At 37.3% G+C, this 27,957-nt stretch overlaps 1 protein-coding gene and 1 long non-coding RNA gene across 4 annotated transcripts in view; one reads left to right on the top strand and one right to left on the bottom strand.

Moving 5' to 3' along the window:
• The window catches only part of ARHGAP15 (Rho GTPase activating protein 15), a 329,153-nt gene that overhangs the window by 160,403 nt on the left and 140,793 nt on the right, over positions 1-27,957 (bottom strand). For all 3 annotated transcript variants that reach the window (XM_062004816.1, XM_062004817.1, XM_062004818.1), the window contains exon 7: positions 998-1,096. In XM_062004816.1, the coding sequence (XP_061860800.1) occupies positions 998-1,096 (99 nt within the window). The remainder of the gene's footprint in view (positions 1-997; positions 1,097-27,957) is intronic.
• LOC133626356 (uncharacterized) lies at positions 972-27,930 on the top strand. The gene is made up of 5 exons (XR_009819452.1): positions 972-1,121; positions 3,922-4,051; positions 6,337-6,388; positions 26,175-26,235; positions 27,642-27,930. It is a non-coding gene; the product is annotated as an uncharacterized LOC133626356 (long non-coding RNA).

Genomic DNA, 27,957 nt, shown 5'->3' on the forward strand with positions numbered 1-27,957 from the left:
ATTAGATGTTTAGCTGAACAACATGTAAAGAAAAAAAACCCAACCAAAAAACTGTTCCTACTCTACACAGCAAACTCCACCCCAAAATATTCAGTAGGATATCAATATCCTCACACATCCAATGAAATGCACAATATGAAGACATACATCATCAGATCAAACTTTCCTTGGCTGATTATAGCCTGAGGGTAATATAATGTTTGTAGCTCTTTAAGGAAACAGTTGCTGTGTTCAGATTAACCCTTTCAAAGAGGCTGCCTCTGCCTGCTCTGTCAATTCCACTGCAGCAAAACCTCTAAAAATTGCAAGAAATGGGGATATTTTTCTATCATCAGATTCTGCAGTGAACAAGGAAAGTCAGTGCCCTCTCAAAAAAAAAAAAATGTTATTGGATCAGGGAGGGAGAGGAGGAAGACATTTGGAATTTGTACTGAGAGTGGCAAAAAAGAAAGAAAAAGCTACAGCTGAGTCTGGTTTGGTAATTAAAAACTGTTTTAATAAAATGCAGCCCTGCTTACTTCTACTAGAAAACCCCCAGCCTTCCTGGGAGAATAACAGCAATCAGTTACAAAGGAATATTATTTGCTAGTGTTATTCTTGTGAATAAGTAATACAAAAATTCATAAAAGGCTCAAATGTATTAATAGTTCTATTGAAGATTATATACTGTAGGCTGCATAAACAGAAAATACAAAAAAATCATTAGTTATTAAGTGCTTGTGTGCTTTTACAACTCTCAGCAAACCAATGTCCTTGTTATTTCAAAGAAATAAATGTAACGTTCTGTTCCGAGGCAAGAATGGAATGACGGTTTTGTTCAACAACCTTGTTTATCTGACATTTTTGGGTAGATTTGCATACATATTTTTACATCTTTCAGAGAAAAGAATGTCTAGCTAGCTGCTAACTGCCTAAAACCTGTAGAGATGCCTAAGCAAATGAAGTTGAAATTGCTACATCTTAATTAATAAAGGTAACAGCCAAAACAAATACATACCAATCTGTCAATTGCATTTTTGATAGCGTGGAACCAATCCAATATGAGAAAGTCGATATCCGACTGGAGGAGGAACTCATTTCCTGACACTGTCGTGATCTGGGGAAGGCATAAACACACACAGGTAAGTAAAGCACAGACCCGATAGATGATTTTCTTCTCTTTTCTCTCCTGTGCATTCAAATGTTTTTCTTTTGTACCAAGAATTATCTCCCGGAGTGCTGAGTTACTGAGAAGTTTTGAACCTCTGTCTGAAAACTGTTTTGAATATGTCACAACAAACGAGATATTGTCTTAGCAGTACAACCACCAAACACAAATAGTGCAAAAATAACGGGAATGTGACAAAAGTTACGAAAAGCCAGGAAACTCAGTGCTACAAGGCACAGTTCAAATGTAAATCAAAACACCCTGAAAAGAAATGAATGCAATATGACAATTAATTCCTATTATTTTCTGGTTCTGTCTCTCTTCTGGTATTACTGTTTTTATGTTTGTTACCTTAATTCTTGAATTTATGCGTTTATATATACCTGTGATTCCAGAGTCCACTTCCAAGCAGTTTGGTAAAATTAATAATGTCACTCTTTTACATATTTAAAAAAAACATACCATCAAAGATGGCTGTAGCAGAGTAATTAGAAGCCCATTTATCATGAAAAAAAAATCCCCAGTTTATCTGAATAGAAGTCGATTTACATTTTTGACCCACTCACTGGGAATATTTATCAAAAGAATATTTAATCCCCTGATAATGCTGTTTCACTGCCTAACAATATTTGGTGGAAATAAGCATGCATATTCTGTTGGTCTGAACTTCTGTAAACCACCATGATAATAATGATGCATCACTTTTTTTAACATATATGTGTATATTTGTATTCACTAAAGTAAATATTTTGGTATTTTTCGCAGCAGTTCAAAACGACCACTTTACAGATGGAACAAGTGAGGCACAGAACTGTGCAGTGGTTTGCCCCAGGATTATTCAGCAGAACCCTGCTGCATATGGCCGTGGAGAATAATCCAGGGCACAGCAATTCTGTATGTTTGTAGACAAGTGTTTGGAGGCTTGCATCTGTACCGTGATTCGCAAAGGGCATGAGTTTGTCTTGTCCATATTCCAAATCAGCTGAGCTCCTATCAGCTCTTAAACCAAAGCTTTTTTTTTTCTTTAATTTCTTATTGTTAACAGTGACTTGGGCAAAACTTGTTACCATCCTCAAGTGGAAATTGCACACTGGAGTTTCAATGATTTGGGGATGCAGGTATAGTCTGCACATCGGGGTGCTTTTTGCAGCACAGTATTATCCAGGATCAAAACCTTTTCAGATATGTTTTGGGAAATGTCTGAACGCAGTAGACAACAGACATTTCCTTCTATTTCAATATTTATGTAAAACAATCAACCTGAAGTGCTACTGTTTTGCTGCATTTGCCCCATGTCAAGAGTTTTTACTAAAGCAAAAAAGAAACAACAGATCTTCACCAGCCTGGATACTGCCACGTCTTTTTTAAACTGAAATACTAGTAGGGTAAAAATAATAATAATAATAAAAAGACAAAACAGATTAATGTCTTATTAATTGTTCTATAACCCTCCCATTATTGAGGAAATGCCTGTAAGGAAGGTTTCCAAAGTCATCAGTATTAAGGAAAATCCCGTCAGCGCAGCTCCAGTGGAGACATCCTGTGAGAGCACTGCGGAGAATGTGGGAATGGTCCCTGGGCAGGGCGGCTGCCTGGCTGCAGATGTTCATCCCATCTCATCCCATCCACACCATCAGGGACACACCTCCAGCCACCCCATTGCTCCCCGTGCTCATGGATTGGGGAAATTTTAATTCCCTTATTAGTGAACAGTCAGAACGTTAATCACTGCTCACACACCCGCTATTCCCTTTACCCCCAAAACATCAACTTAAGGTAAGCAGTTGAAAGAGCTGACCTCCAGTTCTGTGCTTGGCTCACACAGTAAGGTTTGGATTCAAAATGTATTCTATTTTATAAAAATTCATTATATTATATCATAATTTATTATATTTTATCAAAATTTATTAATGTATACATGTAGATCTGAATTAGACTAAACACAGGCAACAATTCAATCTAATGCCTCTCTCCCTGTATAAACAAATCATTATTAAAATTATAAAATGGAATAACATTTTCAAAGTAAGAGCAACATATATAATTAGATTTACTGTATTTTGAAGGCTTAAAAAGGACACAACATAGTTCAGTCTTCCGTTCAGTAAATTCAGGCTTTATTAAAATACAAGTGTTCAGCACTGCATAAACATTTTGCACTGTATGATATGCAAAAGAGATACTCCATTGCTAACAAGACCAAAGCAAAATACATGTTGAAAGTTTCTTTGTCTGAATGTGTTATTTTGATAACCATATATTATCAGCATTTTACGAGTAAATCTGTAAAAACAGATCATAGAATGGGGAGAATTCATTTAAAATATACTTTCTGTAAGATACAGTTCAAGTCCTTTCTTTTCTTTCCTCAGACTAATCTTTAGAGTAACTAGACAGTTTCAAGAAGACTGCTACTGCTCTCTACAGTTTAAATGCATCCACTCCTTAATTACAGTCAGTAATTGACTTTGTTCTGCTCCATTCCAGTCATTCACAGGCAAGCAGTTCCAAAGGCTTTGGCTGGTAAATCCCATTTAATGTGCAGGTTTCCTATCCCACTTTTATATATTACCTCCTTAGGATTTCTGATAAATGGTTCTTGGAAGGGATTGCTAAACCATATTTGCACTTTGAACAATTGAATTTTCAACACCCTTGGGAAAATACATCAGTAAAGAATGCTAGCTTTGACTAAACCTTGTGATTGAACAATTTATGATCACAACCCTAAATGATGTATAACTAACAACAAGTGTACTTTGTTCAATATTAAGGCGTGTATCATGCACTGCTGAAATAAACAGAGGGACTGGAGGAACAATTGGAAGACAAATCTGGGGAAAAAAAAAAGAAGACATGACAATGAAGTGCTCGAGATAGAGCTGCCAGTCTCCATTGGGCCAGGTATTTCACTTATTTAAATATCTCATGAAATCCTTCTCTCTTTGCCATCATTTTGCAAAATCTACAGTGTGGGAATAGCATTAACTTACCAGGCAGAATCGTGGTGCTGCTATTGGCAAAAAGTACCCACAAGGAATGACAATGGACAATAACCTTCTTATTTGCAGAGGATATGCTCTTCAGGTAGCCTATAGAAGCGCCACAATGCCTGGATTCCCTCTTTCTTGCTCTAGTACCTTGGAAAAATCACTTCAAAAGCTCAATCCACTCATACAGTAGTTTTAAAATGAACTGTAGTACAGTCCTGCTGTTAAGCATTGATCCTCTGAAAATATCTTCTCACTGCAGGTAAATTGTGTTAAATTCAATACACTGCTGGGCTGCCAACAAAGTGTGGGAAGCAGGGGGGAGAGCAGGTGTGAAACACTTTTTATGATATTCTACTTGTGGCTTATTAAGGATTTGTCTTGTCACCTTATACAGCTGCAAATGGAGAGGTGAATTTCTTTTGCACGTCACCATAATAATGTACTAACGTGGTGTTCAACAAGATCCTATGTTACTAAACAAAAAGATACCTATATAGTTCCAGGAAATAAAGGACATTGTATCTAATTCATATCATTACAATTTATAATACATAAATACACTTTGGATCCTGCCCAGGATCACCAGCTCTTAAGAATCTCACAAAAGGCATTTCTTGTGCAAGGTTCTGCTGTGTGTCACTCATAGCTGTGTTCCTCCAGGACTTCCAAACCTTTACAGATCACCTGGATCACCTTTTAGAATATGTATCAGAGGTTATTCCCTTTCACTGTATTCATATAGCAATGGAAAATAGGAGATGAAAGCCATGGGATAAGGTCGAGGTCATTTATCCATAGTCTTCCTGCAAACTTTGGTCTAGGGACAACTGTGCTGTAAACAAAGAGTCTACTTCATGCTATCCCTCTAGTTCTTTACCAATATACATTTCTATAGATACATTTGTTTCTTACATTTATTTTTGCTGCAGAACAGGGATGGAAGCAATTTTAACAATCCTACTGATAGGCACTCTATGGAGATAGGGAAAAGGGTTGTAAATTCACACAGTAAAAGGAAAATACAAAACCCTATTATTGATTCACTCACTTCAAAGTGTGCTTATGCATCTCTGGTGGCTATAACTATTATTTGCAGTGATGAGTTATTTTCAAACAAGAAAAAAGAATAAACCAAGAAGCAACTTTAATACAGAAAGTGAAGAATCTTATGGGGAAGTAGAAATGCACCAAAAACCCCCTTCACAGCCTGTATCCTGCAGCAAAAGGGAATAGAACGAGCAGCTCGGAAAGCTTATGGCTCATGTATGGCCACCAAGAAAACACCACACAGTTCCTATTTCAGCCAAATACGGAAACAAGTCATTGTTCAACTCTCTGAACATTGGACATCCGGAAAAAATGCTGGACTTTTGGGGTGAAGCTTCATCTAACCCATCCCAATGGTTCAGCATTGGATTATTGGACACTTCTGGGCCATGAAAACCCCACAAGACACCAATCCAGTGCAGAATCCTGTGCAGAAAACCTAAATTTTGATGTCACCTGGGACTCCCACAGCTTGTGGTGAACACTAAGTGATTTAAACTTGGATTGACAGACACCTCTGCGTGCAGAAATTCAATAAAATGTGTTCGTCTTGTTGCACTGTGCATTGGGATTGCTGCTCTTGGTATGTATAGGGAAAAAAGGAAATCTGAGTCGCTGGAGCATTTCTAGCTCAGAAGCTAACACTCTTCCCCCTTCCCATTGCTCCCTTCATCTCACCTTGCTCTCTCACAAGGTTTTCCTTGCTGATCACGTTAATCATCCTGTTTCCCCATAATAAAAAGGAATCTAGGTTGGGAAAGGTGGGAGGTATTTGAAAAAGAGAGACAGAAAGACAGAAAGAAAGAAAAAGACAGACAGAAAGAAAGAAAGAAAGAAAGAAAGAAAGAAAGAAAGAAAGAAAGAAAAGAAGGAAGTAAGAAAGAACCAGGAATGTTCCATCTCTTTCTAAATATTCTTTAAAAAAATCATTAGAACATAATATAACTTGAGAATAAACACATAAAACAGACAATCGTATGTCCACACTAACAATAGAAGTGGAATTGGTTAAAGTTAGGAGACACTGTGCTTCTCAATGATATAATTAACTGAATTTGAATTCAATAGGGGCAGAGATAACTAAGTTTTTAAATAATGTCAAAAGTCTAACTGCATTTCTGGAAGTTGATCTTAAATTCTTTCTCACAGATAATCCAGTCTCTTGGCCACATTCATGCTGAATGCATCAGCAGCAGAAAGGGTAAGTGAAATATCCCTCTGTGCTGTACTGTGGTGAGCTGAGTCTAATATTCAAGAAATGCAAATAAAACAAAAGAATCAGTATTAAGCTGCATTATATTCATACTGCACCACATATCCATGATATGATTCACACAGAGGTAGTCACGGTTTTGCTGCTAGTTAAATCACTTAAAGGACTCTAAGATGCTTATGAGTACCAAAGAAACTTCATTATCAAGCAGATTGTCTGTCTCATGTTACAGTCTGGCTTTACCAATCTAGCAGTCCTTTGGATGTCGAGCAAAGTTAACATTGAAGTGATGGGGAAATATCAGCTTGAAAGAAAAGGTCTTCAACCAATCTTTCAAAAAAAATGAGATTTGTTAAAAAATTTTGTGAGAAAGTATCTGCCTTGTGTTCCCAATGTTGCTAGATGTTAAGTAAATATATGCTGATTGTAAAAAAAAAAAAAAGTTGCTTTGGCAACTCTCTTATTAAAATGCATTTGTAACCCCCATCTGTCATGAAAGTTTTGAAAACTTTGTTTACTTTGGATAGCCGCCTTATCCAGGGTTACCCCAGCATACAATGATAGCAGTCTTCAGAAGTTGTGTGAGGAACAAGCCACTGGGGATCCATTTTTGTTTTAATTGGCACACACAAACACTTTTCTGGTCTGTCAAAAAGATCAAGCTAATATGCATGGCGGGTGTTATATTCTCAGCTTTTGGGAGTAGTAAAGCTCCCTTTATTTAAGTAATTTAAATGATAGACTGCAAAAACTTTGCAAGTCAGAAAAATGTTTTATACTTTCTTTGGGAATATTTGTTTTAAGCAACAGAAAACGTTCAACATATCTAAAGATGTTGAACCTTATGTTATAATTACCCTGTTTCTTCTGACTCTGTAAAAATTGCTGTGAAAACCAAGCGCTGCAAAGAGGCAACAAACAGATCCTGTGTTTTCACAACTTCTCCAATATTAGCAATTGTAAAACCAATTGCTGCCAGATGTTTAGAAGATATGTCTTCAACTGGATTGTCTTGTGGCATGACTGATTTGCAGGTCCATTCTCTGGGAAATTTCACAGGGATCATCATATCAAAGCAACCTGCTCGTATTAAGTTGTTTTTCAGTGACATTAACCTAGTGTTTAAGGTATATGCATCAATGACCTTGAAGTGGACTCAACAGTCTGAAGCCTTGAACTTTTAAGAACAAAAATGAAACTCTATTGTACCAGTGATGAACAAGTAGTTTTTTTTTTTCCTGGTAAATTCCTAGGAATGAATCTTTCAACATAGTTTAGTAATAAAAGAATGAAAAAGTAGAAAATCATTGAACCTAATGTTTCCCTTCTGTTGTGAAATGGACTCATAGTTTATACCAGTTTCTATTAAATTACATTAATATTAGCAAGGAGACAATCAAGTCTACTCCCTGCATTATAAGGCAGATCTTTTCCTTTCCCTACTGACTCTGAAGAATTTCAGCTGGAGAAGAATTGGTTTATATTGATTGTAAGGAAGATATGAAACAAATGGGAAGTCACAATTAAAGCTGATCAGACCCTGAGAGACAAAAAGTCCTCCTTGGATCAGAAGAAGAGTTGAGGCTGGAGGTGCACAGAGTCTCCCCAGAGGAAGGGTCATTTCTCTGCGAGAGGTACTTGGATGCTTTCACTGTTTCAAGGAACAGCTTGTCATTCTCTCCTTTTCACCCATCAGTCCAGGCCTTATTTCTTGCTGCCCTTAGAGATACGAAGAGAATGCACATGCCGTTTGAGTGAAGGGGAAGGTAAGGAAAAGCAAGTACTTTCTGCTAAACATCCAAGGAATATTCCTTACTGAGTCGCTACATTGATATTGTGACCTATGCAAGACACAGTTGGACTACTTGAGCTGGCCTCTGAAAAACAGGAGGTTCCTTCAGAGGGCAAAGAGCAAAAAGCAAGATGTAAGACAAGTAGCAGATGGCCATCCTGGATATCAAACACCTGCATGCAGCATTCCATATACCCTCTGCTTATGCTACTGTCTGTCTCAGCCCCATGGATGCTCTGCCTTCGCCATGGGAGGAGGATGGATGGACTTCTGCTAGTCATTAAGCCAAAGTCAGGGGAGATGCAAGTCAACAGGCTTGGGATGTAAGAAAGAAGTAGCCCCAAAACTAGGCTAAGCAGAGAAACAAGAGAGAATAATTAAGTCACAACTCAGTTCTGTCTGTGCATAGCAGGAAGTAAGGGAATAGACAATTGCACATTTTATCCACAGATGAAAACTAAAGGCAATGTATGAATACCTACTGCAAGCTACTTTTCTCCTTGGGGTAATATTTTACTGTTATTGCCTTTGCAATCTGAAGCCATATATTACAGAGCCACACACAGAGATATTGGCAATGGTTTCTTAGAGAAGTCCTGTCTTTCTTAGTTTTACCAGCTGGACAATACCCGGTGATGAATGGTCCTCCTGTCCAATTTTATATGCATGTTATAACACTTTATGATATATATGAGTGAGACCCAACATGATAAGTCCTTGTAACAAACAAAAATATCAAAGGGAGAATGAATGCTCTACTTTTCAGTACAAGCAAAGATATATGTTTACAATATATATGTGCTATGTGTAAAGATTTCATTTTGTTGGCTCTTATTTTAGCCAGAAATTTATTCATCAGGAGTAGACCATTTTACAGCTACATTATTTCCAGGCAGAAGCTGGTACTGAATTTTAGTATTTCATTTACTGACACATGTCTCCTATTAATAAGTGCAGAGATTGCGCAATAAGAAAAAAAGAGAGGTTGTTGTAAGCATCTTTATACTTATAGTAACGTATTTGGCCGTGATTATAAGTGTTTATAAAACATCCAAGAATTGTTCCTTGTCTACTTACACTAATGAGAACACCTGTTAACTTTAGAGCTGCACAGACTTATTTGCATTGAATTCAGGTTTTTGCATACTGTACATCACTTTTTGAAACAATTAGATGTTTACAGAGAAATATAGCTAAAAGAAGAACAGCAGCTTGAATACCCTCAAGCCCAAGTCAATGCTAATCCTGGTTTGTGTGGAAAGCAGGAATCTGCTGTATTGTAATACTGACACAAATTCAGTTAGCAGTGAACAAAGGTGTACCTGCAAATCCTCTGATAGCAGATGTTACTTGTGGGGATTGGTACCCGCTGTTGAATAAAGCATCTCTTAGAGATGAAACAGCACTGCTGGATGGAATTTTTTGCTGTTATATTTACCATTTTCTTTTAATTTGAATATTTTCTTTTGCTTTTTTTTCTTTTCCTTTTTCTTTTTGGTGACTCAGAACCTCTCTGTGTACTGAGCATGTAGAACATGTGGTCATTTCCCAAAATAGCTGTTTACATTATTTTATTAACTTGCCAAAAGCCAATACAACAACACAAGAATCCTCCTACTGCTAGAGATCCAAAACACCATCTCTGCAGTAGAGAATTTTTTGGCCTGAGGCAAGGAGGCAGGAGGTCTCTTTCTATAAAAACAGGTCTACTGAACGGTAAGTGTAATATCCTGCTGCTACATGACCATGCCAGCTATTGTTTAATAACATGTAAAACATCAAAGTTGGTCCATGATCTGAACATACACTCTGCCAGCTGTGTCAAGTTCCTAAGTGTTGCAGGCAGGAAAATGTAATGGTTATTATTTTCCCTTACGTGCAGAGAGCAAACCATGTATAACATCTTTGATTTGCCTCTTTCTAGCTTTATTTGTATGTAAATATTAGGAAAAGCTAAACAGGACCAAAAATATTTTGACTAAGGTTATTATATACACTTAAGAAAACAAACATGTCCAATTACAAGAACTGAAAAGATTTCTATTTAAGAACTATTTAGTGTTTTCACGAAGAGGATGCTGTTGGGATTTAGGACAAAGAAGATACATTTTATCACCCGTCTGAGCCCTAGCTTCTAAGAAGTCACAACCTTGTTACTAAACTTTCATGGGTTGTATCATATAAAAAGCTCTTAATGAATAGAGAAGAATGTGGATATTTCAAACACAGTTCCTAAAAGGCTAATAGCCAGTGAACACTTCTTACACAGATGTGCTTTTTTTTTCACTTCATATCATAAACAGCATCACAGTATAGACCATATGGAGACAGTGTTTTGTTCAAAGAATAACATCTTCTCATTTTTGAGATTAGAAGTTCTTGTAATCTGAAAAAAAAATTGAAAGTTGTGTGTCTCCAAGATGTTGTGATAGTTTCAAAGCAGTTTTCAAATGTCGGAGGATCCTGAGATATTAATTTAGACATTCTGAAACTGCGCTGACAAGACTGAAAATGCACTGGACTTTAAATTTATCATCTACTCTGCATAATAGTGTAGTAATGACAGAAGGTTACTCACAATGTTATTTAAAAATATCACATCACCAAAATATCAAATTTTCTTTTCACGATGGTTACCTAAGGGGAGCTTTTCTAGGGAGGGAGAACACATCTTGGAACTCAGCGAATTTCTTGCTTTAACTGAATTTAGTCAGCTAGCACTAACTAGGTGAAAAACTACTGAAATATTTGAAGACATAGCTCATTAAAAAAAGCCAACCTAACTTGATCGATTCTGTAATGCACTGGTTTTAAGAAACACAGCGAGATTTGAAATAAATGTAAGAAACGTGTCTCTTCTCTAGATCTTCAAGTTTTTTGTATGCTCTAGGCTATACCAGAACCCAAACATCAAAAGAAAATACGTTATGTTTACAATATGTGTATTTTTTACAGGTATTTCATTATTTTAAAATAATGTAAGCTTTTCCCGTGTATTAGAACATGATACACACTTTGACATCTGTCAGTCAAGCTCCTGGCTATCACACTGGACAATCTGGAGGGACGTGCCACAATGTGATGTGGCATGCAGAAAAATTGAAAGAACTCCATTTTTCCAAAATAAAAATCACATCTTCTAGTTTTAAATAGGGTGAATGATTGCAAAATATTTGGCCATCAAGACTGTAAAGATTGAGGTTGGATAATCAATAACGTTTGTAGTTGAATTACCCACTGATAACAAGTAATTTCCTGCTATTATTGAGGGGAATTGGGAAGCCTTTTTTTGGGAATTTGGCAGACACTCTCTCTCTTTTCTAAATATGCTGTGTCTGAAAGCCTAATATTCTTTTTTATTGCAAGCTTTAGGATGATGCAGTATGGGCAAATTCAGGTTTAGGGTGACAGCCTTTTCAGGAACTTCAGGATCTAAATATAAGGAAAGCTAAAAATACCCCAAAAAAATCAATGACAGGGTATTTGGGTTTTGAGTCCTCCATGACATAGTCATAAGACCATATTTATTTGAAGCCCTGCAACACTGTGATTGTTGCTCCACTTCTTGTCACTAATAAACGTACAGTATACATGACAGGGAAATAAATAGAATGTTTTAAAATGCATTATGACCTCCTTGTCCAAAGATATCATCACTGTATATTAATTCAAGCTCTGTGGATGTTCCAGGAGACTTGTGCTTATCCAGCTACACAAACTGCAGATACAGAAAGGCTGTCACCACAGTGTCTCCCCACAGACCCTGGACCCACACATTCCTTGCCCTTCCCACCACGTTGTTAGAGATTCTGGGTATCATTCTCAACGAATTCAACAGCACATGTTTACCCAAAGGCAACATCAAATTGGTAACATCCATTTTAAATAGTAAGCCAAAATGGAAAGCCTTAAGGAATCTGGAATTTCAGACTTCAGTTTCTGTAAGTGTAATGGTACCCTGTATTACAATCCCATCCATGACCTAATCCTTGGACCGTTTTTCTGCCACTAAAATAATTAAGAATGTTGTCAGATTCTTGACTCCGACAAAGGAAACTGAGAAGTTACTTCCCAGTGATTTGGGGCACTTACTCATTAGACTAGAAGAGCTAACACTCTATTACTCATTTCTATGAGCAGAGACACGTGAGTTTGAACTATAAACAGAACCAATTACATTAACATTTCCAAACACTTTCAAGAATAAAGCTAGAAGCTTTTGTTTGTTTTGCAAAACCATGATCTGCTATGCTAATAAGTCTAAAATTTGCTTAAAAGGAAAACATTCAAAGGAGAACCTGGCAGTACAGCTTCTTATATGTTTTTCTTTCATCTGCTGGAACATGGTAGTCCTGATTCAGCAAGGTACTTCATTAAGCAATATGCAACTTTCTGAATATGAGCTCTTGTGCTGTTTTCAGTCACAAGAGTGAAAGGAGCAAATCAATCAGAGCCAAAATAGCAGAAAACTTACATTTATTCACGGAGTGAATATATCAGGGAACAAAGATATGTTAGTGATAGTAAGAGCTGCATGTAAATGAACAGAACCACAAGCAACCAAGTTAGCTATCATTTGCCTAACAGCAAAAGAAAGCTGTACCTCCTAACCCAACTGAGAGAAGAGATTACTTTATCAAGGAATTGGAGGAGAAAAAAATGAGAGCAGACACAAAATACCCCAATACTTATCAATTCCTTCATGATTAGAAGCAAATCCAAACCAGTAACCTTATCTACCTTCTTGAAGAACATAGTATCAGAATTGTAATCGTTTTCTTTTAACCTTTAGCTATACTAGTCAAAACACAGCCAGATCACCTTGAAAAAAAGGGAAGAAAAATAATAACTATGCAAGAAATTACGCCTAGTTTTCAGCTAAACTTTGAGTCTTCAATCGCTAACAATCTTCCTAACTCGCTGCTTTGCTTCTGAGAACAGATGAACTGACTCTCTATCACAGCCAAGCTCGTAACATCTAAGATTAACTAGAAGTCACTCACAAGATGACCTCAGAAAGAATTAAGCCATAAATTAGATACTGCTAGAAGCTGAGAATTAAAAGGGAAAAAAAAATAAATTGCTGAGAGTTGTAGGTGTTTAGAAATTTAATTATATCATTTCATCTCTTATTGAAATGCAAACACACGGGCTGAAAGAACAGAAGTACACTATATCTAAACAAACTAATGAGAAGCACTAAAATAGGTGACTATTTATCAAAATTCTCACTTAACAAAGAGAGAACACTGATAGCCAGAGTATCTGGGAAAGCTGCTTTTATCGAAGGAGAGAATAGGATCTCAGTTTCACGCTCAGTTCTGAATGATAAGTCGTTCCCATTTTTCACTGCTTTTACTCGATGACGGGTCATTCACCTCACTACTGTCATGCGTTACAAAAATTAGCAACCAAGAAAATGAATCTAGATCAGCTCCTATGTTTGAACCTGCTCATTTGCCTATACGCTCTATTTCCTACCAGAAACCCATTTAGTGCATCAACTTCACAGCCGACACGGAGCAAGAGAGACGGAGAACCTTGCGAATTTTCCCAATGTATCAGACTTACAGAAACACCTGTGCTAAATAACTTTGTGCTGAGCTACTGTGAAAAGCTGCAGTGTTAAATAGCAATCACAGTTTCTGATTTTTCACTGAGCTGGTTACTCCTGCTAGAGTGGCACAGAGCTGTCGTATAGAGTGTGAATGGTACCCATTTTAATCTTATTGCCTCTGTCTTTATTTACATTGTTAAGTCACAAATTTCTTTGTTTGTCTTGAAGTATCATTATAGCAATACAATGGGAGTTGAGCAGTGCCTGATAAAGTTGAAAAATATCTGTTTATAAATGCCTTTCACTGAAATCATTCATTCATTGAATGAGAGGAGTTGAAGGGAATCTTCCAAGGCATTTGATTTGATACAGGTTTGAAAGTGTGCTTGTCTTCTTTAAAAAGACTGCAAACAGAATATGCAAGGACAAAAGTGCTGTAAAATTAAATAAACCTAGAAATTTGCTGCTGATCCACCCCTTATTAAGGACTGTTGCATTTATGTGAGAAAAAGCTCTGATTTCCATTTTACAAGGAAACAATGCCCTTAAATCTGCACAAGCACTTAAAAAAGATGCATTTGCATGTATACAGAGCTCATTATAGGCTTTAAGTGTGTTAATGATTAGATGGAAAACCTGTTCAAACAAATTATTGACTCTGGTAGTGAAGATCAGAGAGAGCAAAGCTACTGTGAGCAGGTAGGGAAAGTTGCAATTAGGTTTTTCAGAGGATTATCTCACTTTACCCTTCTCAGAGTGATAAATAGGAGCAGACTCAGGACTGGGAGCAAATATCAAATACCTGCACATATCTTCACGCCTCAGGGAGAGAAGCAGGTAAAAGCAAATGCCATCACTCAGGATATCACCACTACTAGAAACAATTCACCTTTTACATCTCTAACCCCTCTACATGAATTTCCCACCTACGCAAACTGCTCTGCTGTTCTTCAGCAGTGGCAGTGATGTCGCAGGAGAAGTCTGGGAAAGTGGGAGTAGAGCTGCTGTTAATAATGACTCATCTTTAGTGATGTCTGCATCACTACGAGTGGAGACTGGAGCTATGTTTAGATGCTACACTCAAGCAAGAGCAAACCTAAAACAGCATATGTTTAGCCAAACCTTTTGAAACTGGGAGGGAATATAAAAAAAAAAAAAAAGTTGTTGAAAATTTACTACTCTTTGATTCAATCAAAATTTAAAGTAATTCCTGATTTTCACCAGACTCCAGGCAGGAGAGCACAGCTCATGGTATTTAAATGAAGCTCCCACAACGTTTTGTGGCAACACGATATTTTATGGTAGCGAGTGCAAAACACAGCAGCAGCACCACTGTAAACTTTGAAACGTTTTGAAGAACATCGAGCACCAACTGCGCTGCCAATATAGTTTTAGCGCAATGTAGCGAGCTAAAATTATGCAAGCAACCGCTTCTCACATGAGTAGTCCCAATGATTTCAGACAAGGGCAATAGCTGCTATGAAGACTTGAAGGAGAAGATGCTTAAAAAGTATTAAAATAAAGTACTTTCAGGTGCCAAGAAGGTAGCAACACCAGGACTCGTGTTTAGGTAGGTTTGCCTGCGCTCTCTCGCGATTTGCATTTCCTACCTACTTGAAGTGTGCTTCAAATCTATAATTCATTTAAAGTGAGCATTTCAGTGTTTTTCTTTCACTGAAAAGCCTATTGTGAATGGCCCCAGGACAACTCCCCCAGCCAGGTAATTTAAACAGCAGAAAAGATAGACAGATATGTTATTTTCAACAAGGTCCCAAGGTGGCTTTCAATTAAGAAAAACAATTGACTGATGTTTCTCTGTCCGCTGCCAGGAAGCTCTATGTAGTATTTCTAGAGCTTTTTCTCCACTCTACCCAACATGTGGGCTCAGTGTCAAGCTGTGAGTTTGTAAATCTTTTTCAGCACTTATCAGAGCTCAACATGAATTATGGTATTGCCAAATCTGCTTTATGCAGCTTTTTTTACACTAGAAGAAAATGTATGATTTTATGGTCAAAAAGAAACGTCTACATGCTTGCAGTGGGAAAGTGCAGTCAGTTGTGATTGAACCCCAGAAAAAAACATTGTTTGCCCCTAATTCTGTTTCTCTACTGTCTTCAAACTTTGGAAACTTCTGAGCTGTTGAGCTTTACATGGTGCACATGGTTTCTCTCTGTATCTTTAGTAACTATATCAGCCAAGATCTTAGTAACTAAGACTTTGTTAATTAAGATTTTATTAACCTAACGCATGTTTGAAAAAAAACCCTGCTACTCTTGTGGATGATTCGCCTTAAAACATGTATTAATCTTGAGTAAAATACCTTCCATTTTGTTGAGGAATAGTTAACATGGAACATAAATCATCCCTTTTGTTGAAGGCTAATAAACTTCAGGCGTGCGCATGTATGTGTGTGTGTGTGTGACTTAATACCATTATAATAATATTATATGGCAGGCAAAAATATAATGAAAATGATAATTTGCCAAAAAGATTTAAAAAACACTGAAGGTGTTACCTATCAAAAGTTCTCCTTCTGTCTATGATACAGCACAGATTGCAATCGTGACAGTAAATCTGGTGCTATTGTTAATGCCATGGCACTTTGGTTTTTGGCTTGCTTCAGTCCAATCTGTGACATGCTTGTGAATATCTTTCTTCTGTTCTGTCTGTATGGCATATGGATTTCTGGGATACAACGTCAGACCTATCCACATAACAAGTGTTCAGAGCACCTTATCATTTTAAAAAGCCAATTACTCAAAAAGACAAATGTGAAATGTTTCACATTTAATGATGAGCAAATCTGCAAAACAAATGCAATTTTGCTTCATTTGAAAAAGTTTAGTTTAACTGTAAATATTGCAATGGAGTCCCTAGCAATACACATCATGGGTAGGGACAGGCTCATTTTATGCATATTGTACATCATCACTGTCACTTAAATCTGCAAGATTTTCCATGCTAAGTTGTTTTAAATAAATAGAAAGAAATGAGATACAAAAGACTGAAATATATGCTTCTGAGTAGACTGTAAAAATGTCACTGCTAACACTGAGTATTGGACACTTAAAAAAAAAATATTTTGAAAGTCTCACCCAAAAAAACGAAAACTGCATATGTCTGCAGAGGTAAAGGTCAGTAATGAAACAATTAACAGCAAAAATACCAATCCATTTTTTAGAAATATTTGTCAATATATAAAGAATGTTTTGTACTGCACATAAGTGCTCAATTAATCCTGGATTAGTGGCCGTATGTCTTATTCCCAGATTGAAATGATGTCAGCTGAAGAACTTAAATACACACACAGGTTCAAAGCAGGATTTTGTAAGGGCTTCAGGACTGTAGAAATTGTGACTTTCTGGTGCAGTACTACCAGAGCTCATGATTGAATGAGATTCTTTAGAATACACATAATATATATGCTGTACTATCGAGGTTAAAATATGGTACAGTAGATTATTAACAATAAATAAGTGGACTGTAAGTATATATTTCTGCCTACATGTCTGTAAAATAGATAGGCACATGTTTACCAGCCATTGCTGTAGACAGTTTAGTCATGGTCAGTTATGGAAATTGTAAGTGCTGAGTACCAGAGAAGAAATTAAAATGGTTATTGTTAATATAGGAGAATATTAGGCAAAAATGCTAAGGGAACAGTGATATTAGTGGGAGTACTGGACTGAGCAAGGCAATTGGATTTATGTACAATATTTAAAATATGAGAAACACATAAATACATTTTAACATCGAAGATTTTTGTGACTAATTTGATTTTTAAAACCCTCTCACTAAACTGAGAACGTTGGTAACAAAATACTACAGAACATGGGAAACTGAATGCAGCTGGCATTGGTAATTTTAGAAGAAACTAATCTTGATATTTATAACATCATATAGCAAGTGGAACAGTTTTACCAGGCTGGGAATGTTGAAATACAGAAAAGTTCACCTTTCAGCTATTGTGTTTTAGCACAAAAAAAAATCAGAAATCAGCTGTTGCAAGGAAACTGTAGGAAAGTTTATTGTGATATATAGCCATTGAGATGCCTATTTTTAAAATGCCTCTACATGTATTGTATTTTATATTAAATTTTTGCAGCCCAGCTCAGGGACTTTATATGTACAGCTGAAAAATCAGTTCATAAATTACATTTTGATAGACAGAAAATATGCTGAGCTATAACCTTAGATAAGAACCTTGTTTTAAATACGTTCCTTGTATTTTTATTTTTCTTTAATTTCCAAGCACTTTCAATTTAGAGTTTGATGTTTTTACCTGTAGAATGCCAGTTATAATGAACTAATAACTAATGCATAAAAAAGAGGGTATTTTAGCCTTAATCCTGGAAACAGCTGTAATAATAATTCCTCACATTTTTTTTGCTATTGCTGGACAATAATAAGCATAAGTGTACATATAAAGCTGGAAGAGAATGCAATCCAGCTCACAATTTCATTACTGTATTTTATTTCTAAAATTTTGAGTTGTAAGGGTAAAACAAACATTCATAAAACATAATAGACCAAATCATTTCATAAATTAAGCCATACAATATCTTTAACTACAAGTGATTTACCTCAGAGGTTAATTTTTACCAGCATCTTTAATGTTCAGGAGTAATGAAGACAGAGGAATATATGATTTTAAAATGTAGAGCTTTAGTAATTGTGGGGATTTTAATTTACAAGGGACTGTACAAACATTTAGCCTGCTTTTATAGTACGTGGTTTTGGTTTTTTGCTTCTCCCTTGCACACCCACTCACAAACTTCAGCGCTGCGTTGCAGATTTGAATGAAGTGAAAAGCTCAATGGGTAATTGTCAAAATACTTTCGTTTCTCCCACTTTCACACAAGAACCAAATAAAGCCAGGAGAGGCTCTCGCTTTACACAAACACGCAGAAATCGGCAGCATCCACCTGGAGTTACCGAAGAGCACAGCTGAATCTCCCAGATCACATCTCCTTTTTTCAATTCCAGAAATACACCTTGGAAGCGAGCACATTTTCTCTCGAGTTTCGGGATCTGATGTCAAAATTGCCCACCATCTAGCTCATGCAAAAATCTGTTTATGCACGTTCTCTCTCTCCTAGTATTACAAAAATGAAATGTCAGTAATAATCAAGTGAGGGTGCTGAATTAAAATCTGAAATCGCTAACAAACCGATCTGTACAAAAGTGTCAGTGTTAAGATTTCCAGACTGGGGGTTGTGCGACAGAACGAGGAGCTCAGACAGAAGAAAAAAACTCTCCACTCCAGTACTTTCACCCCGTTAATCTCACATGTGCTTTGCCACGGATTTCTTGCTATTTTATTTTTAACCTCTGCTACCTTGTGGGAAGCGGGCTATTCCGAGGGCGCTTGCAAGAAAAGCTCTGATTTTACAGATGGATGTAAAGCACTGTTAAATGAGAGCTTTAAGAATGACTTTTTCAATTTACTTTGAGCTTAATCTGAAGTGGTTTAATCACAGCTTGTACACATCTTCTTAAAAATTGTTTTAAGCAGGGAGAGAAGTAATAATCATGTAGAAAATCATTGCGACAGATGCCGGTTCCCGTGATCCCATTTACACTTTTAACATCACTAATGAAAACCTAACTGGGCACTACCTGTGTCAGTGAGGTGTCAGGTGGTCATTTGGCAAGACAGAATAGGAAGGAATCAGATCAGCATTTGAAAACGCCTCACTTTTCTTTCTCCTTTTCCCGTGTGTGGAGGGTTTGAGGGTTTTTTGGTGTGGGGGATTTTTTTTTTGAGGGTTTTTTTTTTGCACCTGTTATTCTAAAATTTCTTTCAGTTACATTTCAAAACACTACAGTTGGGATCTCCTTGCCAACCTGAGATGGCATAAGCCTGGGTAACAGAACAAAATGTGAGAAGGTCCTTCTGTCTTTAACGCCTGTTCACCAATGAATCAGCCTCCAATTAATCTGTTTCTTCAGTAGGAGTTTAATAAAAGTCAAGCACACACATGTTCAGTCTTGTTTAGTATTAAAGCTGTGTTAACATTATCTGCCTAGCCAGGTCAAAAATCTTATATAATTAAATGCCAGAAACCATTTCAGAATTTTAAGGGCTTTACAATTTTCTGTAAGTAATTGATTATGCAAGGCAGGGTAGTTTAAATTTAAAACAGGATAGTGATGAGTATGATGTCACTTTTCATTACATATTTCAGAAAAGTTTGTTTCATGGCCAAACTACACATGAAATCTAACTTATTAGATTTGCTATTTTGCATTTCTGTGAACTAGGGAAAAAAAAAAAGAAAGAAATCATCAACCCAGATTTCCACATCATGAAATTGCAACTGAATAGGTTGTGCACATCCCGAAATCCCACACTGTCAGTCAGGCTATCCACTATAATCGCAGAATAGGTTTTGCCCTACTCAGTTGTGCCTGTAACTTGGCTTGAAAAAGCAAGGTATATTAACATCAGAATTACTCCCTGGGGAAAATGAGTTGGGAGTGGAACCTATGAGGCCATACAAAGAGTTAAATAACCACTGTCCTGTATCAGAATGATAACTTATAGATCAGTGGAACCTTTGTCTGTAAATACGTGAGGAGATTCTAATCTTCAAATAAAAGCTCTCTATTATTGATTACAGTTCAGCTTTTCACCATTCAAACGTGGCTCTGATTTGTGATTGACAAAAAAGAAAATAAAACAAGGAAAAAATTTAAACATATCAATCACAAAGACAGTGTTATGAAAGAGTGGACCACATCTAAAACCGTGTCTGTAAAATCTACTCTTCACATTCCAGATAATAGCACTGAAGACACCATTTCCAAAGAAAGTTAAGAGCAATTTAGTTCCTACTGCCACCAAATGTTCAGCAGAAGATGTGGCTGCATCTTCAGTCCCCTCCCAAGCACTCTCTGCTCCCAAGAGGAGAGAGGTGAACTTAGCTTTTCCTCTTCCCCATCTCTCTTTGAAAACCTTCTCTTTTTTCTCCCTTCCCTTTCCATGGCTGAAAACCAGATGTACTGCAGATTTCTGCATGCAAAGCTCCTCTCCATCCTCCCCAAGATAAATTAAGCAGTGGCATATTCTAATGACATAACGTAATGCATAACATACACGGCAATGTATAACAACATGGAGCCCCAGCATCCAGGTTTCTCAGCCTGTGCCAATAACGACATCCAAAGGAAGAATTAAAAATGTCTTAAGAATAAAAATTCAAAGAAGATCTTAACTCAAGATAACATCCTTCCCAGGTACAAAGACAGAAAGAAGAAAAGCTGAGCATATATATTTAAACAGCAGATTAGCTCATAACATGGATGTTAAGCATCTTCATAAGTTTTAAAGCACAGTAAAAGTACAGAAAAAATAAAGAAGAAAAAAAAAGAATCTGAGGAGCATAAGAGAAAGGGAAACAGGAAAAAAAGAAAAAGCCATTAAAAATAGAGCTACAGAAAACTAGGGATGCTTATAGCAACAGAGGACAGCCAGCTTTGGATAAACAAAGACAGTTTTGGAAGTGGCGCAGTAAAAATAGGTCAGTACAACATATAAGTAGAAATTAATACGATGGAAATTATTTAACAAGCCAGTATACTGTACTCCATACAGTGTCACCATCATCAAGCTGGTGAATGGATGCTAATGTAGGAGAAGCAAAGCAATGTATAAAAAGTCAAATTAATATGACAAGAACACACCAGCTTGTGAGCAGAAATAAAGACGACAGAAAACATCACTTTTAGTGCAGGTACTCTCTAAAATAAGCCTGATCAATACACAGGTAAAGGAACAAGCAGTGCAGGCACAGACACAAATACAGACAAGTATTAGTTTAAGGAAAATGTGTATATACTCAGTTTGTTCTACCAATAGAGTCAGACTGGCTGAGTGATGCAGAGGATGGGAAAACAGAACACCACAGCAATAAAAGAAACAATAACATTAAAACATCAGGCAAGTATAAAAATTAAAGAAAGCAGCCCTGCAATCTCTCTCTGCCTGGCAAGCTTATGCTCAGCAATTTACAAATATACACGTTTCTGTTATTTTTATTAAAAACATGATTAGACTAATAATTTTCAGTTCCCATGACATGGACATCTGGTAGCCATGGCTAATAGAAAAAGGCAGATGTCAAAGAACTTTAATTATGACCTCAAATGACTCTTAATATTCTGTTATTTGGTTTGTACTAACAGAAAATGAAGTACAGCAGCTTTGATATGTGTGCAAATGAGACCATTGGACGTTCTGGTTCTATATTAGACTTTACTCATATATAAACCTAAAACCAGTTTTACTGTGATTATACTGGCCACAGATAAAACCTTTTTTCAAAAATAATTTCTAAATTACAAGCACGTTACAATTTCTTCTACTCCTGTATTTTTCTGTGCTCATCTAGTTGCATGTAATAAACTCTTTCCCAGTTTGTTTTTAAAGTGATTAATTTTCAAATGAAAAGTTTGTAAATAAACCATTTGTTTTTCAGGAGAGATCATTAAAATATAAAATAACCATTATAACAAAAATACATTAATTGGATGTTGTGTCTGCTGTCTGCTTGACACAAGGACATCTGGAGATCTGGGCACTGCATTTGCTGTGGTGGTATGTGAACTTTACTTTAGGATTAGAATAAAAATGGCAGCCTCATAAATGTCTGCACCGTCCTTCAGAGAATAGCAGGCAGCCTCCCAAGCTACAGTAATGAAAAGTTGCAGTTACAAAGCACATTTTGAAGAGAAGGAAAGAAATTCTGTCTTTTTTGGAATGCAACCCTTGAAAGCATTTTTTGTTGTTTTATTCAAGGCTGTGCTAAAAATCTAGCCAATCTTTTGCATGCCTATACAAACATATTAACCACCTACATGGGGGTAATGGAGGCAGAGACGTAAGGCTGGGGCATGATGCCACGTGGTTGAATGGCCAAGTCACAAGGGAAAGACAGGGGTGTCATCCACCTCTTGGGGACCTGCATGTCTCACCCCTTCAATGCCTCACTCTTTTGATGAAACTCAAAGAAATTCCTATCACAGACTCTATCAGCATGATGTAATTCCTTAATTCAAGGGACCCCAGATGCTGGAGGGGTGAGCAGTTCCTTCGTGGAGCTGCGATGCTCAGCACGGTCCCCATCAGCACGCGGCGACAGAGGGGTTAGCTCTGAATTAAATGAGTTGACCCAACCGCAGTCAGCGGCGGGGTGAGATATAAATAAAGCACGTGGTGCCTCGCAGGCCTGAGCTCTGACGGCGGATCTTTGCGCCGACTCTTCCAAGGTCTCAGTTAGCAGCCACTGCTGCCTAAATTATCTTCTGACAAGTCCCCATCACCAGCGTTAAAGATATATACATTAAGGCTTGCACCTCCACTGCAGGAAGCTGTGGGATGGCACAGCAGCGTAAACGTTTCTCTGCAGTCCTACCTAACACAAGTATCACATGGGTACAAATCAACAAGGGTAACATATTTCACTAGAGTTAATTATCCCGATTTATCCCAAGAAACTAGGTTTTAGGCTGTAATCTGTGAGGAAATCTGCTGTTCTAGTCCTAAATCCTCCCCTCAGCCTGGTGATTATCAACTACATTTTTGTACAGGAGGGAATTAATGCCACATACTGCCTAAGCAGCTTTGAAGTCAAAAAGGCCCAGACCTGTAATAACTTTTGTGCTGTGTTATTGATTGAGGGAGGGAAGCGAGGTGCCTGCGGTCGTCAATGTTTCCGGAGGGTTTCCGTGCCCTCCTTCCCTCCTGCCCCTCCACAGCCAGTCCAGCCCCACCGTGAACCCCACCATTACCTCTCGGCAGGGGACCCCAGGTACCGGCTGACACAGACTGTGCCTTGGACCAGAGGTAACAAGCTGGAATTACAATGCAACCTGATTTTCCCATCTAGCAACAATCAATACAGCTTTAGAATTTGATAATAAGGAGCCCTTTCAGAAAATAATGGTGTTTGCGGTGAAAGGCCATGCACAAAACACAGGCAATTTTTTTTTCCTGAGAGTGCATGTGCAACGATTCCAGCAACATTTATATTTAAGTTGATTATTAAAGACTGTAATTCAAGTTTTACATGTGTGCATGCGGCGGCGCACACACGTGCGTTTTGCACAATGCCTGTTGGAAAGCCCAGTGTTGTATTTGGGAGTGGAAAAGGAGGAAGGAAAGGGGCAAAAGAAAAGGAAGAAAAAGATTAAAAAGGGAAAAAAAAATAGAGGGGGGGAAAAGGAAAGGGGAAAAAAAAAAAAGAGAAAAGAAAGAAAGAAGGAAAAGAAAAAAAAATCAAAGAAGAGGGGAAAATTTCCCATCCTGAGCCATGCATTTATTCAAAAGCATTTCAATCTGCGTGCACATCTTCATCACTTCAGTGATAATTAAATCTGGGAATCACAGGTGATGTCCTCGCACAGTCTCTTTGCCGGGCTCCCACCGGGCCAATGAAGCGGGGCTCCCTGTGAGGCCTGTTAGCACAGATCAGGTGGTAATGTGGAGGGACAGATGAGCTTTAGCTGACAGATGGCAGGATGACCTGGAAAACCTGCCCCCTTTTCTGGGATCAGGCAGCAGCTGACAGGTATTATTTCATAAAATAACGTCTAAAAGGAATCGCCAGGGTCTTCGCATTAATCTGAGGCTGCAACCAGCCATGTAACGTTTATGTCAGAACAAATCTGTCTCTGTGCAGGAGAAGGAAAGTGGTTTTTGATGAAGTTGTTCATAAATTTTAATATAATATGCCTGATGGTGTCAGATATAGTCTCATATCTCTTTTATATTTAAAAGCTCTAGTGAAACATAGAAATATTCAATCTCCAACAAGCTACTTTTAAATAACTAAAAAGTTAACCAAGGATACCTTACTGCTTTCCCCCATTTTCAGCAAAGAATTTGCATGTGTAATCTCCATGTTTTTAAATGAAAACGTCTCAATTGCATGAAATCCTTTTTTGTAATTGGTACTAAACAAAGGCACCACTAAAGCTTCTGCAAAGTTGTTTCATATAAACAAATTAATAACTGACACAGGGAAATAAAAAGCAGCCTTACATGAAGCTGCTTATCAGCAACAACTTAATTAAAAACACCTTAAAAATCAGTTTGGGGTTAGGTTTTTTTCTTTTTTCTCTTTAAAAACTTGAGCTATGTCTGCTTTGAGGAGTGAAGCGTCACATTAAAATGCCCTCTCCAGACACATGACATTTGGAAGTTTAGGCACGGATGAATATTTGGGGAATTCAAACACCTGGATCGGGTCTGGGCTTGCCAGCCCTCCGAGTCTTTTTGTAAACTGGAGAGAAAGCAAGGTTGTGCTTCTCACCTCACTCCTTCCTCGTTACGGCTAGTTCAGCTACACCCTGTTAAATTCAAGACTCGGTAATCAGCATTAATATGCAAGAAAGTATCAATCCAAAACCTGCTAATGAAAATGATTACACTGTTATATTCATCTGAATCTTACATGAGCTACTGAAGGGCACATACCAGTAATATGCATGTCTCACTGTCTTTGTGGTGCCACCTTAAAGACCCCTTGTTCACTTTTTTCTCTTTTATCGTCTTTTAGTTGTAGAGAATCACCTGCTTAAATATCTCTAAGGGTACTAGTAAAAAAGAAAAACAACATACATAACAGATGCGCGAGTGAACCTTGGGATGAATGTATTATGGATACAGAACCATCATCACACACCTCATAATCACTTTTTCACCTGCCCATCTGGTGCAGACCTGTGGCTTGTTAGTAATGCACTCGGAAACAGTAAAATGTGCTTATCTAAAAAGAACAATTAAGCAGAAGCTCGAATGGTGCAGTTAGCGTGATTTGTGAAGAAGCATGCAATGGAGGAGAAACAGGCACGGCATCTTGCTTTTTGGAAAGGTAAGCACCACACTTTCATGTTTGAAGAAGAGGAGAATGGCAAGTCTTTTACTGAAGCTTATCACAACCACAAAGCCTTAAAGGGCCTAGGGCGTGTACCTTTCAGCATGACATCTTCCATTTACTCACAGACCAAGCGTAGAAAAGATAAAGGCAATACAAACTCCACCTTCAGTGCACTACAAATTGATCTAAATTCTGACCTAAAGAAATCAGCTTTAGTCTCGAGAGGTTGATTCACCACCTAAGACTTTCCATTAAGACTGCAGTCATGATTTCACAATGTTTACACTTCTCCAATATAAACCAGGTTGTTGCTTCATTGTAATCAAAAAATGAAGAGTTTTAATCACCATTAAGACTTAAAATCAGTGAAAGAAAGGTAGAAAAATTATCACAGCATTGTCTCTTCATGAAATGTGCTCTCTCTGTGGTTTCTCTTGGTAGTTTTCCAATGTGAATCCCCTTCCGGCAGCTAAACCTACTGAATTTCTTGGATTCTTGTTTACTATGGATGTCTGAACAAGCAAAATCTCATTTACCTTTCAGGCACTGGACATCTGACAATACACAGGCTATCAGAAGACACCTGCTTTCTTTGAGATACACAGTGAGTTAAAGCCATAGTTTCCATTGATATTCATGACAGTTACTTAGCTGAGTCTACTACCACAGTTAAGGAAGAGAAGGTATTTCCCAACACCATGCATCCTGGTGTACCTGACCTAAACCCAGAAAACTAAAGAGCTAATCACAGATGCTGCTGTAGCTCTTGTGTAATAGTCCTTGGGCCTACCTAACTGCATCAAGCATAAGTGCTGCTCTTGCTTCTGAAAAATCAGAAAGTTGCCCTTCCTTTCACTCCATTTCATCCTATCAGTTACACAGGTAAAAGTAGCTGGACCAGCTGTTTGTTACTGATTTTTTTGCTGTCATCTCATATAGTTTTTTGAGGTTTGAATTGACATGGAATTTTATGGGGTAAAAGGTAAAGCACCTGCATTAGTTTACAATATTTCAGGTAAAAAAAAAAAATGAGTAATATTTGAATGCAATGGATTCCACCTTGCTTAGCTTTAAAGGTGTCTCACATGTCAACTCACAGATGTTACACCACCTATGTACTGTGACTTCAGTACTTCCACATTTTCTAACAGACTGGGTATTGTTTAAAAGCTCATCTCCTCACCAATAATCTAAACTGCAACATGTGTGTTTTAAAGCAATTTGTTTCTTTCTAATGTTAAGGCATAAACTGGCCTATAAGCAAGATTCTAGTTTAACAGCAACATCAAAGGGTCCCAATGAACAAGTAGACAGCGTACACTTACTTAGTTCAAAGCACTGTGACTATGTCACACTGTCAAGATAGATGTAGGGTCTCCAAATTCCAGCAATTAATTTATTTCCTCACAGAATTTTTGTTATTATTAAAAGAGATACCCAGTGAAAATCTCTGCATGTATGTAAGATATAGATATGTAAATCAATATTTGCATAAAGGCCTTTGTACTCTCCAAGCCAAAACTGATTTGTTGGATTAGTTGAGTAAGCCCGCTGTATTAATTGGCTCTGGCTGTCATAATTAAAAGAACAATAGGGTCTTTCTCAGGTCTGCTACTAATGTTTGAGCACATCATAAATTTAAGTTATCATATAAGCACACAGTTATTTTTATCTCAACATAAAAATTATACTGGAGTTTAGACTCATGATTTCCACAGGGGAAAACTCAATGGAAATCCATTCTCCAGTGGCAGAAGAAGTACTGACATAAATCCTACATACATATGGATAATTTGTAGTAATCAGACATTCCAAACCACTGCTTGAATAATATGTTATAAAAAGTGTATATACCCTTATTGAAAACTCCAAAGACATATTTAGATTGCTGATAAGTTCATTAAGAGACTTGATTGCCTTTATATAAAAAAATTCACCAAATCTCTTGATGTTTGATACTTATTTTTGTAATCTAAATCCTAATCTGTAACCTGCTCTTTCTCTTTCCAGTGTATACCTGGATCATGCAAAGAATTTAGACCTCTTGTACTCGGTGATGTATATTACATAGAATCACAGAACCTCAAGGGTTGGAAGGGACCTCCAAAGATATCCAGTCCAACCCTCCTGCCAGAGCAGGACCACTTAGAGTAGGTCACACAGGAACTCATCCAGGTGGGTTTTGCCCCATCTGCATATTACATTCAGTTAAAAGATACTTTGATTTGACCCACCAGCCTTTTCTGGAGCAAAGACAATAACCACTCCCACCATCAGTGTCTTTTGTTACTTTTCTTAATCCTTTCACCAGATTTTACTCAATAAA

Source organism: Colius striatus, chromosome 11 (genome assembly GCF_028858725.1).
Source record: "Colius striatus isolate bColStr4 chromosome 11, bColStr4.1.hap1, whole genome shotgun sequence".
NCBI classification, from domain to species: Eukaryota; Metazoa; Chordata; class Aves; order Coliiformes; family Coliidae; genus Colius; species Colius striatus.